The sequence below is a fragment of the Myotis davidii genome, unplaced genomic scaffold (assembly GCF_000327345.1).
Source record: "Myotis davidii unplaced genomic scaffold, ASM32734v1 scaffold555, whole genome shotgun sequence".
Taxonomy (NCBI): domain Eukaryota; kingdom Metazoa; phylum Chordata; class Mammalia; order Chiroptera; family Vespertilionidae; genus Myotis; species Myotis davidii.
Genome location: NW_006286315.1, coordinates 728,813 through 742,142, shown reverse-complemented (window position 1 = coordinate 742,142; position 13,330 = coordinate 728,813). Strand labels below are relative to the sequence as shown.

Genomic DNA, 13,330 nt, shown 5'->3' with positions numbered 1-13,330 from the left:
GGGAACTGGGTGGAGGGGATTTATGTTGGGAAAAAAGAGTAACTATTGTAATAATCTGAACAATAAAGATATAATTTAAAAAAATGTGAAAGACCTATATGTTGAAAATTACAAATCATTATTTAAAGAGACAGAAAAAACACACAACAAAATGGGAAAATACTCTGTGTTCATGGATTGGAAGAATCAACATAGTTAAAATGGCCATATTACCCAAATCAATATACTGAGTTAATGCAATCCCCATCAAAATCCCAATGTCATTTAAAAGAAATAGAATGAGAAATCATCAGACTTGTATGGAACCAGCAAAGACCCCAAATAACCAAAGCAATCCTGAGAAAAAAGAACGAAGCCAGAGGTATCACACTACCTGACTTCAGATTATACTACAGAGCTACGGTAATCAAAACAGCTTGGTATTGGCAGAGAAACAGACACACAGGTCAACAGAACAGAATAGAATAGAAAGCCCAGCTATAAAACCACATGTATACGGATAGATAATTTTTTGACAAAGGAGTTAGGAACACACATGGAATAAAGATAGTCCCTTCCATAAATGGTGCTGTGAAAACTGGAAAGCTTCATGCAAACAAATGAAACTGGATTACAGGTTGTCCCCATGTACAAAAGTTAATTTAAAATGGAGCAAAGGCTCAGACCCAAAACAGTAAGTAACATAGAAGAAAATATAGGTACCAAACTTATGGACCTGGGTCTTAGAGAACATTTTATGAACTTGACCCCAAAGCAAGGGAAGTAAAGGCAAAAATAAATGAATGGGACCATAGCAAACTAAAAAGCTCCTGCACAGCAAAAGAAACTGACAACAAAACGAAGAGGCAGCCAACTAGGTGGGAAATGATATTTGCAGAACGTAGCTCCGACAAAGGTTTAATTTCCAAAATGTATAAAGAATTCAATTTGGTGTAAAACTCAACACCAAACAAAAAGCAACCTAATCAACAAGTGGGTAGAGGACCTGAAAATACATCTCTCCCACGAATACGCATGAACAGCCAGTAGACATATGAAAAGATGTTCAACCTCACTGGCAATTAGGAAAATGCAAATCAAGACTACAGTAAGACACCACCTTGCCCCCGTTAGAATGGCCATTATCAACAGGACAAGCAATAACAAGTGTTGGAGAGGTTGTGGGAAAAAGGGAGCCATCATTCACTGCTGGTGGGAATGTAGACGGGTACAACCACTATGGAAAGCAGTCTGTCAGTTCCTCAAAAGATTAAGTCTAGAGCTACCATATGACCCAGCAATCCCTCTTCTGGGTATATACCCGGAAAACTCAAAATCATGTATTTGCAAAGATATACGCACCCATGTGTTCAATGCAGCATTATTCATAGTGGCCAAGACATGGAAACAACCGAAGTGCCCTATGATAGAGGACTGAGTAAAGAAGATGTACATAACGGAATACTACTCAGCCATAAGAAGGGATGAACTGGCGCCATTTGCAACAACATGGATGGACCTTGAGAACATGATGCTAAGTGAAATAAGTCCATCAGAAAAAGCTAAGAACTACATGATTTCACTCTCGTGTGGGATACAAAACTGAAACTCGTAAACACAAACAGCAGTGTGGTGATGTCCAGAGGGGAGGGTGGGGGGGAATGGGGTGGTCTTAATATAAGATAACAGGGGAAGATTTGACTTTGGGTGGTGGGCACACGGCACAATATACAGATCTTGCAACATAGAAACCCACACCTGAAACCTATATGTTCATGTTGACCAATGTCACCCCAATCAATTCAATAAATTTTTTTTAAAGGCAAAAAAGAGAGTCCACTCTGTTGCAAAGAAAGGAGGAGGCAGATGTACAGTGAACTCTGCGGTGTGACAGGCACATGCTAGGCACTTCACCTATTCCATCAGATTTAATTCTAGTAGTTATTATATAAGGGAGAGAGACGACAGCCCCTAGCTGTATTTGCCTTCTGAAACCATGTTAACATTTTTTAAATATTTATAGCAATTTTCTGCAATAGAAAAAGGATATTAACTATTTGCTGGCAATCCATAAAAGAACCAGTTACGTAAAGCAGGTTTCCTTTCTCTGCTGTCAAAGCCATTGAGTGTTATCGTTTTTCAGGTTTCACACACAATCTGCATTTGTGACAGTAGCATCAAAATTACACTCACTGTAATCACAATTTTGTGATAACGTTATGTTAGCTTTCTTTGATGGTGGTGATTACTGTCAGTACTCTGAATGACAGGACAGGCAGCCCCAAATTACTTTTTCATTGTTAGTCTTCAAATCGACCTAAGTGCTCTCAGTACAGGGATTTGCTGGTCCTTCAGAAGATGGTGTCCTAGAACAAAAAAGCCGCCTTCCTCTCATCCCGGATATCGGGAAGATGTTTTCAAAAGCAGGGTTCTGCTGATGTGTGCTGTAATTATGGTGAATGGTCATTCTTTAGTGGGGGGAAACATAAAATGGAATTATGTTTAGTATCGCTTTCCAGAGATATATCCTAAAAGCGGTGGTCGAGCCATGTCTGAAAAAGTCATGTAGTGACTTTTAGATCCAGCTTTTGTGATATGCTTAACGAGTGACATTTTGGTAACTAACTGCGGTCTGCTGATAAAATAAATATGATTGTACGTCATGTTGATCAGTTGCATTTTTCATCTCTTCCAGCCTGATGAAAGATTATTTTTTTAAGCCACCCATTAATCAGTTCAGCTTGAACTTCCTGGACCAGGAGCTAGAGCAAGCCTACAGGACCAGCTATCAAGAAGAGGTGCATGTTCCTTATAATTTTACTGAAGAAACATGTTGTCGTTACTGGACAGTTCCCAATTCGTTTTGTGCTTTGGAAATCTTCCTTGTTTTCCTGGGTGACAGGAAAAGGAAGGCTAATACTGATTTCCCACAATCTGCAAGCTCTGAATTGCATCTTTATGTGAATTTATCTACACAAGGGAGAAAACTCCAAATCTTTCTGTGCTCTTGAGTCTAGTGACCAAGGCTTGTCATTTCCCAGTCCCTCTCCTCTGCAGCTGGTGCACCCAGCATTAGTGCTCCCCTAGGACCTTGTTTCATGTCTATCCCAGCACCCAGCACAGAGCCAGGCCCTGCGTGAAGGCATGAGCCTCTCTTACTGTCACTTGACATGCCTGTATTTTCATCTGCTGTTGCTTCAGTCCCCACCTGTTACTTCCATCATGAGCCAGCTTTTACCCATCCTGAACCTGGGACCCAGACATTCAGTGCAAGCTCCCAGCACATGGCTTTTGTGCTACTGACTTTACAGACAGAATCAGTGACTTTACCAATCAGTAACTCACTTTTCAGGGTCAGTAGGTAAGGTGCCTGTGAGAACTTGCTGGTGTGCAGTCAGTTGCTGTGTGACCTTGGGAAAGTTCCTGAACTTCTCTTTCCTTAGTTTCCTCATTATTAAGCAGAGAAATTGTCGGGAGATGGCCCACCTAAAGCTCTTATCACCCTGAAACTGGTTGGGGGTAGGCAAATGTTTGGGTTTTCCCACCTAAGCTATACTCCATGACCATCTGTCACAGCATCTATTCATGTACCGCCACCTTTCTCTTACTCCAAACAGGTTATGAAGAATTCTCCCGTGAAGACTTTCGCCAGTGCCACCTTCAGCTCCCTCCTGGATGTGTTTCTGTCAACAACAGTGTTTCTGATTCTCTCCATCACCTGCTTCCTGAAGTACGGGGCTACCACCACGCCTCCCCAGCCAGTCACCCTGGTGGTCTTTGGGGTGGCCCTGCTCCTGGAGGTGCTGTCCCTCATGGTCTCCGTCAGGTAAAGGCTCACGTGCAGGGCGGTTCTCCAGCTTTTAGCCTCTGGCTCCCTCTGCTGGCTCCACAGTTTATGACTTAACAGTCCGCGGCACAGCTGACCAGCGGACTGAAGCGGGCTGCCTCTGCAGGCTCATTTCAGGTGAAGGGTCCTCTTCCCTTCCCTCCCCCAGCCCTACTTCACAGGTTTCTCCCTTGAAGACCCTGGCCCTGGGCACAAGTGGGCACTCTCCTTACCAGAGAGTCAGTGTCCTCTGCAGCCCTGATGCCGCCGGCCAGTCCTGTATCTTCCAAATCAAAGATTTAAAAAAAAGAGAAGGTGGGAAGATAGGGCATAAGAAAGGAAAGGAAAAGGACATGTACAGGGTGCAAATGATAGGAGGCTGCCAGCAGATGAGCAGGAGCCTCTCCTAGAGAAAAGAGCGAAACTATAACACCCTTAGGAGACATCATAGGTGTAAGTCTCTGTGAGCTTGGATCAAGCAATGGTTTCTTAGACTTCACACAAAAAGCACAAGCAACCAAAGAAAAAATAGTTGGACTTCACCAAAATTCAAAATTTTTAAGTTGAAAGAACACCATCTAAAAAGTCAGAGAGAACCTGCGGAATTGGAGAGACTATTTGCAGATCTTATCTATGACCAGGGTCTAATATCTAGAATGTAAACTCAATAATAAAAAGATAACCCATTTAAAAATGGACAGAGGGCCCTAACCGGTTTGGCTCAGTGGATAGAGCGTTGGCCTGCAGACACAAGGGTCCCAGGTTCAATTCCGATCAAGGGCATATACCTTGGTTGTGGGCACATCCCCAGTACGGAGTGTGCAGGAGGCAGCTGATCAATGTTTCTCTCTCATCGATGTTTCTAACTCTTTAGCCCTCTCCCTTTCTCTCTGTAAAAAATCAATAAAATATATTAAAAAATAATAAAAATAAAAATGGACAGAGGGTCTGAATAGACAACAGTGGCCCCTCAGAAGCTGGGCCCTCGGGACCTACCCAGCTTGATGTCAGGGTCCAGTTTAACACCGAGGAAGTCCACAGCTGCTCTGTACATTTCTGACTAGATGTGAATGTGGGGCATTCTGTTCACAAGCACCCAGACTGCCTGTGCCATCTGCCTCCTGGGCACTATGACACTGGGTCCTTGCACCACAACCATCTCCTCTGTTCAGCCCTGTCACTCCCAACAGGGCAGCCTGTCAGCCTAGTAGACTCCCAAGCTGGGGGTAAAACAGAAACAGGGAGAAGGGCCCTGACTATAAGTTTTTGCTCCTCTTCCCCAACATATCAGGACAGGAAGCAATAGCTTCAGATCTGGTCCTGAGTGAGTGCCCCCCTCCCTTCCACACTCGCTGTCATCCTGCTCCCCTCTGATGTCCCCGGAAGGGGCCATTTGCTGAGGACTGCTAGAGGCCACTCTCTCATCTCCTGGCCCTGGATGAGGTAACTCAGGTGTATCCTTGCTGTCTCCCCAAATTCCCTCCAGCTGAGTGGAGCTGTGTTACCAATAAGTGATTCCTCTATTTCACAGCCCTCCCTGTGGGCCTGCCCCTCTGGTCCTTGCTCTGCACCCCTCACTGAGCTGCCTGGGACCTAAGTCAGCTCTGCTTCTGGGGAACCCAAACTAAGTCATCCTCAGGCCCCTAGTTTGGTTTTTTCCTTTTTAAACTTAGATTTTTAGTTTTTTTAAAAAATACGTTTATTGATTTCAGAGAGGAAGGGAGAGGGAGAGAGAGATGGAAACATCAGTGATGAGACAGAATCATTGATTGGCCGCCTCCTGTACGCCCTGTACTGGGGATCGAGCCTTCAACCGGGGCATGTGCCCTGACCAGGAATCGAACCATGACCTAGCTCGATGCTCAACCACTGAGCCACACTAGCCAGGCTAACTTTAGTTTTCTTATATGATTCACATGTAATGAATCCACTTATTTCAGTCATCACCATATAATTTTACAGCTCTTCTATCTCCCCAAAGAAAACACATACCCATTTGCAGTTACTGTACTCCCCTCTATACCCCAGCTCCAGGTTCCCTTCTGGCACCGACCTACAGCTCGATACACTCTTGATCTCTCTGAGGCTAGCACTGTCTCCATACATTTTTTAAAAACCCTTTATACCCTGTTCCTTGGACCCAATTCTGCAGGATCAGGGCTAAGCCATATTTAGAGACTGCAGCGGGCTGCATGTCAGACAGACGCCAGACCTGGCTGTGCCCAATGCTGAGGTGCTGGGCCGGGTGGATGTGGCAGCCACTGTGCCCCTGAAAGATCTCTGGTGTGACTTTAAAAGTTCACTTTACTTGGGCCATCAAAGCCTGGGAGAGGTTCCGACCCAGAAGGACACATTTATATTTAGGATCCAAGGCTAGCAAGAACCTACACTGAGAAATATGCAGGTTCCCAGGGAGGCTGGTTCTGTGGCTGCTTCAGTGGCTGGCCCGGGCCGGGCACCTCATCTGGAAGGCTGTCTAGTCTCAGCTCAGGACTTGTCCTTCCAGACATTTGTGCTGTACCTTCGACAGGCAAGCGAACCGGGGTCTTGTCCTTGGAATTCTGCAGCCTTGAGACCTTTGTGGAGGGCTTCCCAGGCTGTCTTCCGTGGCTGGGGCTCAGCTCCCTCTGTCTCCTTGTAGGGCTTATGTATTCTGTCTTTGCGCATATTTGTGGTTATCCTTGGAAATATTCCAAGGATTCCATTAACCTTTTAAGTCTCAGGAGGCCAGAATAGTCCTGGACTTAAAAGGGTCAGATGGGCCCTAACTGGTTTGGCTCAGTGGATAAAGCATTGGGCTGAAGGGTCCCGGGTTCAATTCTGATCAAGGGCACATGCCCAGGTTGTGGGCTCGATCCCCAGAGGGGGGCGTGCAGGAGGCAGCCGATCAATGATTCTTTCTAATCATTGATGTTTCTATTCTCTCTCCCTCTCCCTTCCTCTCTGAAATCAATAAAAAAAAATATTTTTTAAAAAAGGGTGGTCAGATGGGACCTGGCTCTATGTGGAGATAGCTGAAATTTGGGGGTTCCTCATGGAGGCTGAACATAGTGCTATAGGTGTCGATGTCTGAAGGTGCAGGTGCCTGGGTGCATGTGAGAAGTCCTGATGGGTCTTTGTGCACTCAAAGTTCAGCAGCGGCTCCTGGCCCCTTCACAAGCGAGGACAGTGGGCCTGTCCCCCCTTCACCTTCCCCAGGGGCTGGCTTCAGAGAGGGGCTGTGTGTGGGGGTCTCCCTTCTGAGGCAGAGCCCCACGGCCCTCTCTTCCATCTCCCACTGCTGGAGTCCAGGCGCTCCTGACTCTAAGATCCCTCACTTAACCAAGGCCATTCTTAACTTCAGGACCACAGTTCTCAGCCCCACATACTCAGCTCCCTTCCTTATGAAAAATATTTTGTGATGTTCACATCACTCTCCTGAAATATAGCCCACCTGTACACACAACTTCTAAAAGAATCAGTGAAATGCTGTCACTCCAATATGAAGGAGAAACAACAAAAAAGCCATTTAAAATGAAATATGTAGTGCTTCACCTCAAATATGCGAGGGCACCACCATCTGGAGTTCTAACAGAATTGTCAGCTGTCTGCCCTCCTGTGCACAATCCCTGCCAATGTGGCAGCTCCAAATGTGGATCGTTGGGGGCGTGCAGGTTTGGTGGCACAAGCACCATGGGCTGAGTTGCAGCCTGAGATTTCTGAAACGTTGAACGACTCTTGGTGATGTCCCAGACCAAACACAGGGTAACCTTGTTTGGTTTACACACTAGTTCATTCCCAGAAAAGTGTATGTGAACAACTCGCAGAAAACACTTTCTGTTTGTAAACAAATGCAGCTAGGCTGTAAGGCTGAGGTCCTTGTCAGCAGGCTTTTCATTCCACATGTGTCCGGGGGCGTGTGGCAGTCGTGTGGGGTGCAGGGCAGAGCTTCACTGCACGTTGCAGAATGCTTCTCTAGATGTCAGTAGTACCCCTCAATCATTGGGGCAACCAATGGGGCCCCACAAAATTCCCTAACAGCCCCTGAACCACCCACTCGAGACCTCCTGCCCTAGAAGCAGATGACAGTGAGGTGGGCACTTCCACAGGAACTGTTAATGTCTGTGTGCCCAGTTCTCACCTGCTCTGTTAGCCCCACAGAGGCTGGCTTGGCTCTTTATCAGCACATCTGTCTGAAGGCATCAAGTGAATCGGGTGTGCTGAGCCGAGTACGGCCAGTGTACTGGCCCTCTGCCACGCTGAGGGGTGTGGGGGCTCTGCCTGTGGTTCACGCAGCGGCACCAGCGTGGGTGAGAGGGGGCAGCGGTGCTGGCTGTGGATCCTCCGTCCCCTCTTCTCTGGCAGGCCTGCCCACCCACAGACACCCTGTCTCCTTTCTCTCCTCCCTGTTACAGGATGGTGTTTTTCCTGGAGGATGCGATGGCTTGTACCAAGCGCCTGCTGGAGTGGATAGCTGGCTGGCTCCCACGCCATTTCATTGGGGCCATCCTGGTGTCACTTCCCGCTCTCGCAGTCTATTCACACATCACGTCCGAATTTGAGACAAACATACATGTAAGTAAAGACTTGGCAATTTTATTTCTGTGCTCTCTGGACTCCTTCATCACTTAAAAAAAAAAAAAGCCTAATGACTTGGGACACCAATTTAATATAGTCCCTTAAAGAAGTACAAACTCTGTTGTTCTGTGAGCTGGTCTTTTGAAAAGACTTGCCTGGGACGGAGGAGCAGGCAGGAAGGTGATCACGAAGCCTGCCCAGATGCTCAAGCCTGGCATTGGCAACACTCACGAATGCTGGATAAGATGCTGCCCTGCCCTGCGGGGAGTGCCCGGTAGATACGTGTCCTGTCCGCCAAGGTCCAAATCTGTTATTTTTTAAAATATGTTTTTACAACATAAAGAAACATTGTAAGCAATACAAGATCGTGTGGTAATGTGCTGGTCTGCAGGACTGGCGCAGGTAATTGACTGATCTGATCTGCTGCTGGTGATCAGGGCAAGCGAGAGCTTCTGAATTAAACCCCATGAAGAATGAATTAATGCTCTTGTGGAAGATTATATTTGGGGTGAAAGTGACTGTAACATGAACTACCAGGTGGGCTGACTGCGTTTGATGCTTTAACACTAAATTACATTTCCACTGATAGGCAGCAGGTACCTGAAGGAAAGGCTTTTTGAAGGTAACTGATTACAGGGTAATTCTCAGAGGGTGTGGCCCACTTTCCCTTTTCTCCAAAGTGCAATTTCCAACTATCTGGAGAGTTTTTATTTTCATGCAAACATTTTTAAAAATATTTTTTTATTGATTTCAGAGAGAAATGGACAGGGAAGAGAGAGACAGAAACATCAATGATGAGAGAGAATCATTGACCGGCTGCCTCCTACTGGGGATTGAGCCCACAGCCTAGGCAAGTGCCCTGATCGAGAATCGAACTATGACCTCCTGGTTCATAGGTCGGCGCTCAATCCCTGGGCCACACCAGCCGGGCTGGAGGTGAACTTTAGGGCCTCCATGAACTTGTACCCTGAAGCTTTCTATAATTAACCTAATGATTCATGCTCTGTCCCTAAAACCGCTGGATATTTTACGATAACTTCAATATCAAAGACACAGATAAATGAGCAAATCATGTGATCTTGTGGTGGTCAGGTGGTCAGTGGGCCATGAGGTGAGGAGGTGGATGGATTCCTAACTGAGCGCCTGCCCCTCGTTGCAGTTCACCGTGTTCATGGACTCAGCCATCCTCATCGCCGTCGTGCACTACTGTAACTTCTGCCAGTTCAGCTCCTGGATGCGGTCCTCTTTAGCCACTGTCGTCGGGGCTGGGCCCCTGTTTCTGCTCTACATCTCCCTGTGCCCAGACAGGTACGTGTGCCACCATGGCTCGTGTCTGGCACTCTCGATGGCAGGGCCACTTTTCCCAGCGTCATTGATGTCTCTCTCACCTCAGTTTCACATCAGCACTAACACCGTCAGCTCTAACAGATAGTCACTGTCACAGCGTGAGATACCGTTCAACACGCATAATGTCAGCAAGTGGCGAAATGCCCAAAAAGTAATGTGCAAAAGAAAGAGAAAGAAAATAAATTTAATAATATAATGTGTTTGCATTTAGACACTCCTGGCTGACTACCCCCGGGAGAGAGAATGTAGTAGTCACATGTTTGAACTTATTTATAATGAAGTTTGAATTTAGGAAGGTCAGACCAGGTGCTGTTTCATACAAGACAAATGAAGGAATAAAGGTACAGGTGGACACAAAAATGAAGAGAGAAAGCGGGTTCTAACTTAATTTGAAGTAGGGTTAATGTTCCAAGACAGATTGCAGACTGCTGAAGGAGAGGAAATGATGAGGTATGACTGTGCAAGTGACCTGAGCATTATTCATAAATATTGTGTCAAAACAGCTCCTCACACTATTGCATGAAGCATTAGAGTCATCACGAACCACTGTAAATATGTTCTTATTTGATATCCCTCCACATATCGAAGAATATATTGAGTCCCTGGTACTCAAATGGCCTTCAAAACTATATCACTAGTAAGTGCTGAGGATAGAGTAGGCGGGGTGGGAAAAGAAACAGGAGCTATGTGAGAGATCCCTGGGGACAGGATCAGCTCTTAGTGCTGTACTGCAAAAATAAAAATAGGATGGGTTCTGGCTGGTGTGTTAAGTGGTTAGAGCCTTGGGCCCAGGGGACATGGGGGAGGCTTACTAATGGATGTGTCTCTCACACATTGATGTTCCTCTCTCTCAACCCCACTCCCAAAAACCCTCCCTTCCACTCTCTCTAAAAATCAATGGTAAAAATATCCTCGGGTGAGGATTAACAACAACAAAAAATACATTGGATGGCAATATATGTGCTGTATTTAAAATACCCTATATTAATGAAATCCTTTTCACATGTTCTAATAATTGAATAATGTTTGGTTCTTAGTTTGTTACAATGAGTTTAAAATTGCCTGTTGAATATTTGCAACTGGTTTTGTGGCTTTTAATCATTTTCAAATTAAGATGTAGTTGAAAATACAATGGTACTTTGGATAGCAGGATGCACACAAGTGAGGAATTTATTCAAAAATTGCATGATAAGGTCTTGAACCCAATAAGCTTCCTTTTCTGTAACATACTTCTAAATTGTTGACTTTTTGTGTAACTACTTATAAAAACAGTTTACTATCAGCATGCATGGAAGAACCACTTATTTACAGTTACACTCGGTTTAGGCTAGCAGGATATTTCAGTTGCATGAAACATTTCTTCATTGTACTTTGTAGGATATCTAATATTCATGGCTCCCCAGATTATTATGATAACCAGAGAGACCCCCAGCATTTCCAAAATGCCCCCTAGAAATGGTATGATTGCTGTGAACCATTGCTTTAGTAAGTTCAACAGTAGGTTATCCAGCCCTCGCCGGGTTGCTCAGTAGTTAGAGCGTTGGCCCATGGACTGAAGAATCGCAGGTTCAATTCCAGTCGAGGGCATGTACCTCGGTTGCAGGCTCAATTCCCAACCTGGGTTGGGGTGCACGTAGGAGGCAACCAATTGATGTGTCTATCTCACATCAATGTTTCTCTCTCTTCCTCCCTTTCACTTTCTCTAAAAATCAATGGAAAAAATTTCCTCAGGTGAGGATTAGCAGGGAAAAAAAGGTAGGTTTTATCCAGTTTGTCGCGATATCTAATGAAATCGCCATAGTGTATCTTTGGGTAAAACCTAAGCGGTGGTTAGTAATGGACAGAGTAAGTGTCCTTCCTCAATTTACTTTAATCACAACATGAAGGATACTCAAGTTCTGTGCAAATTAAGATGAACGGGAATATAGAGTAGAACTGTCATTCAGTGTCTGAAAGGAAACTGTAATGAGTAGTTAATTACTTTAAGCAAAACAAAGCCTACATCTTCTTTTCTGAAGTTGCGGCCATCTGGAATTATGGTCATTATGAAGCTCTTAAGAGCCTGAAATTCAGCAAACTGCCTTTTATCCTTTTAGATCCCTCACAAACCACCTCGTCAGTTATTTACACTGTCATTCAGTCACTGGTGTGCGGCTTTTCCACTTGGGTCCAGAGAGCCATTGTAATGGGGACCCCTCATCACCTCTTTGCCCAGAATTTAAAGAACAGATCTTGGGTATGGCTGGCAATTGAATCTCCCCTTGACCCAGTACTTCTCCACACACACAAGATCACTGAGCCCATTTAGCCATTGTCACTGCTAAGTCTTTCCAGGGCAGGAAATATATGGGATGGTAAACAAAAATATAAACTCATCTCCCATAAAGGGGCGGGGACTCTGAGAACTGTGGCCAGCTTTTCGGGGACACGGACACGTGGATACAGTGATGTCACAGTCATGTCTGGACAGTGTGAGACGAGGACATGAAGTCTTATAATTCAAACCTGTGATGTAGCTCTTGCTTTTCTTTCCTTTTCTGTAAAGTCATTTAACACCTCACGTAATTATGAAAACCACTCGTGAGCCCTCACCTGGCCCTTACTGCCCAGGAGAGTTGCTCACAGATGCTGTGCCATGTCCTCCTTTGCAATGAGCCGGGCTCCCTGGATGGGGGAGTTTGCAGTTGATTTCAGGACTGGGTGCGTTCTGGGTGTAACACAATTCCAAAAGACGTTGCTAAGAATGTGGGGAGATTAAGAGCTGCATGTGTGTACCTTCCCTAACCAAAAGAGCGTTCTTTAAGTATGAATGGTTTCAGTGCAATAGCAAAGTCTGGCTTCTCCCTAAGATGTAATCTGCCAACACCTCTAGCAATTCCTTTCAAAATTGATCCTTTGTCAGTAGACATTGATTTTTGAACATGATTGAAGTTTCTATTCTATAGACACCATGATTAAATCCTAATTATAAAATAATAGTGGTCTGGTGCACAAATTCATGCACATTGAAAGGAAATTAATTAGAAGAAATGTTTTAATATTGCTATTCACCCCTTCTTTATAATAGAAATGTCAACCAAATTCACAATCAATAATGACAGATCAAAACACACGTGTGTGGTTGGCGCCAACGAGAGCTTTATATGTATCACTCATGCACGAGTCAACTTAGCCTTTTATAGATATAGAATGAACTTGCTTAATTAGACCTGCTTTTTTAAAAAAATATATTTTATTGATTTTAGAGAGGAAAGGAGAGGGGGAGAGAGAAACATCAATAATGAGAGAGAATCATTGATTGGCTGCCTCCTGCACGACCCCCACTGGGGATATTGAGCCCGCAACCCAGGCATGTGACTTGGCCGGACTTGAACCCAGGACCCTTTAGTCCCCAGGCTGACACTCTATCCATTGAGCCAAACCGACTAGGGCAGTACTGCAATTCTTAACATTTCTTCTCTCATCATGTTTTGCTATTCCTACTTTGAAATATATAAATGTAATTGGAAGGTATGGGAAGCTAATAATTATTATTTTTAATAATCACCAGAGGATGAGGGTATTTATTCCATTGATTTTTTTTTTAGAGAGAGTGAAAGGGAGGTGGGGAATGGGGGAGGG

General features: G+C 44.9%; 1 protein-coding gene across 1 annotated transcript in view; it reads left to right on the top strand.

Moving 5' to 3' along the window:
* ADCY9 (adenylate cyclase 9) overlaps positions 1-13,330 on the top strand; it is a 137,597-nt gene that overhangs the window by 113,739 nt on the left and 10,528 nt on the right. The window contains exons 5-8 of the mRNA XM_006757881.2: positions 2,675-2,777; positions 3,597-3,805; positions 8,200-8,359; positions 9,522-9,670. Of these exons, the coding sequence (XP_006757944.1) occupies positions 2,675-2,777; positions 3,597-3,805; positions 8,200-8,359; positions 9,522-9,670 (621 nt within the window). The remainder of the gene's footprint in view (positions 1-2,674; positions 2,778-3,596; positions 3,806-8,199; positions 8,360-9,521; positions 9,671-13,330) is intronic.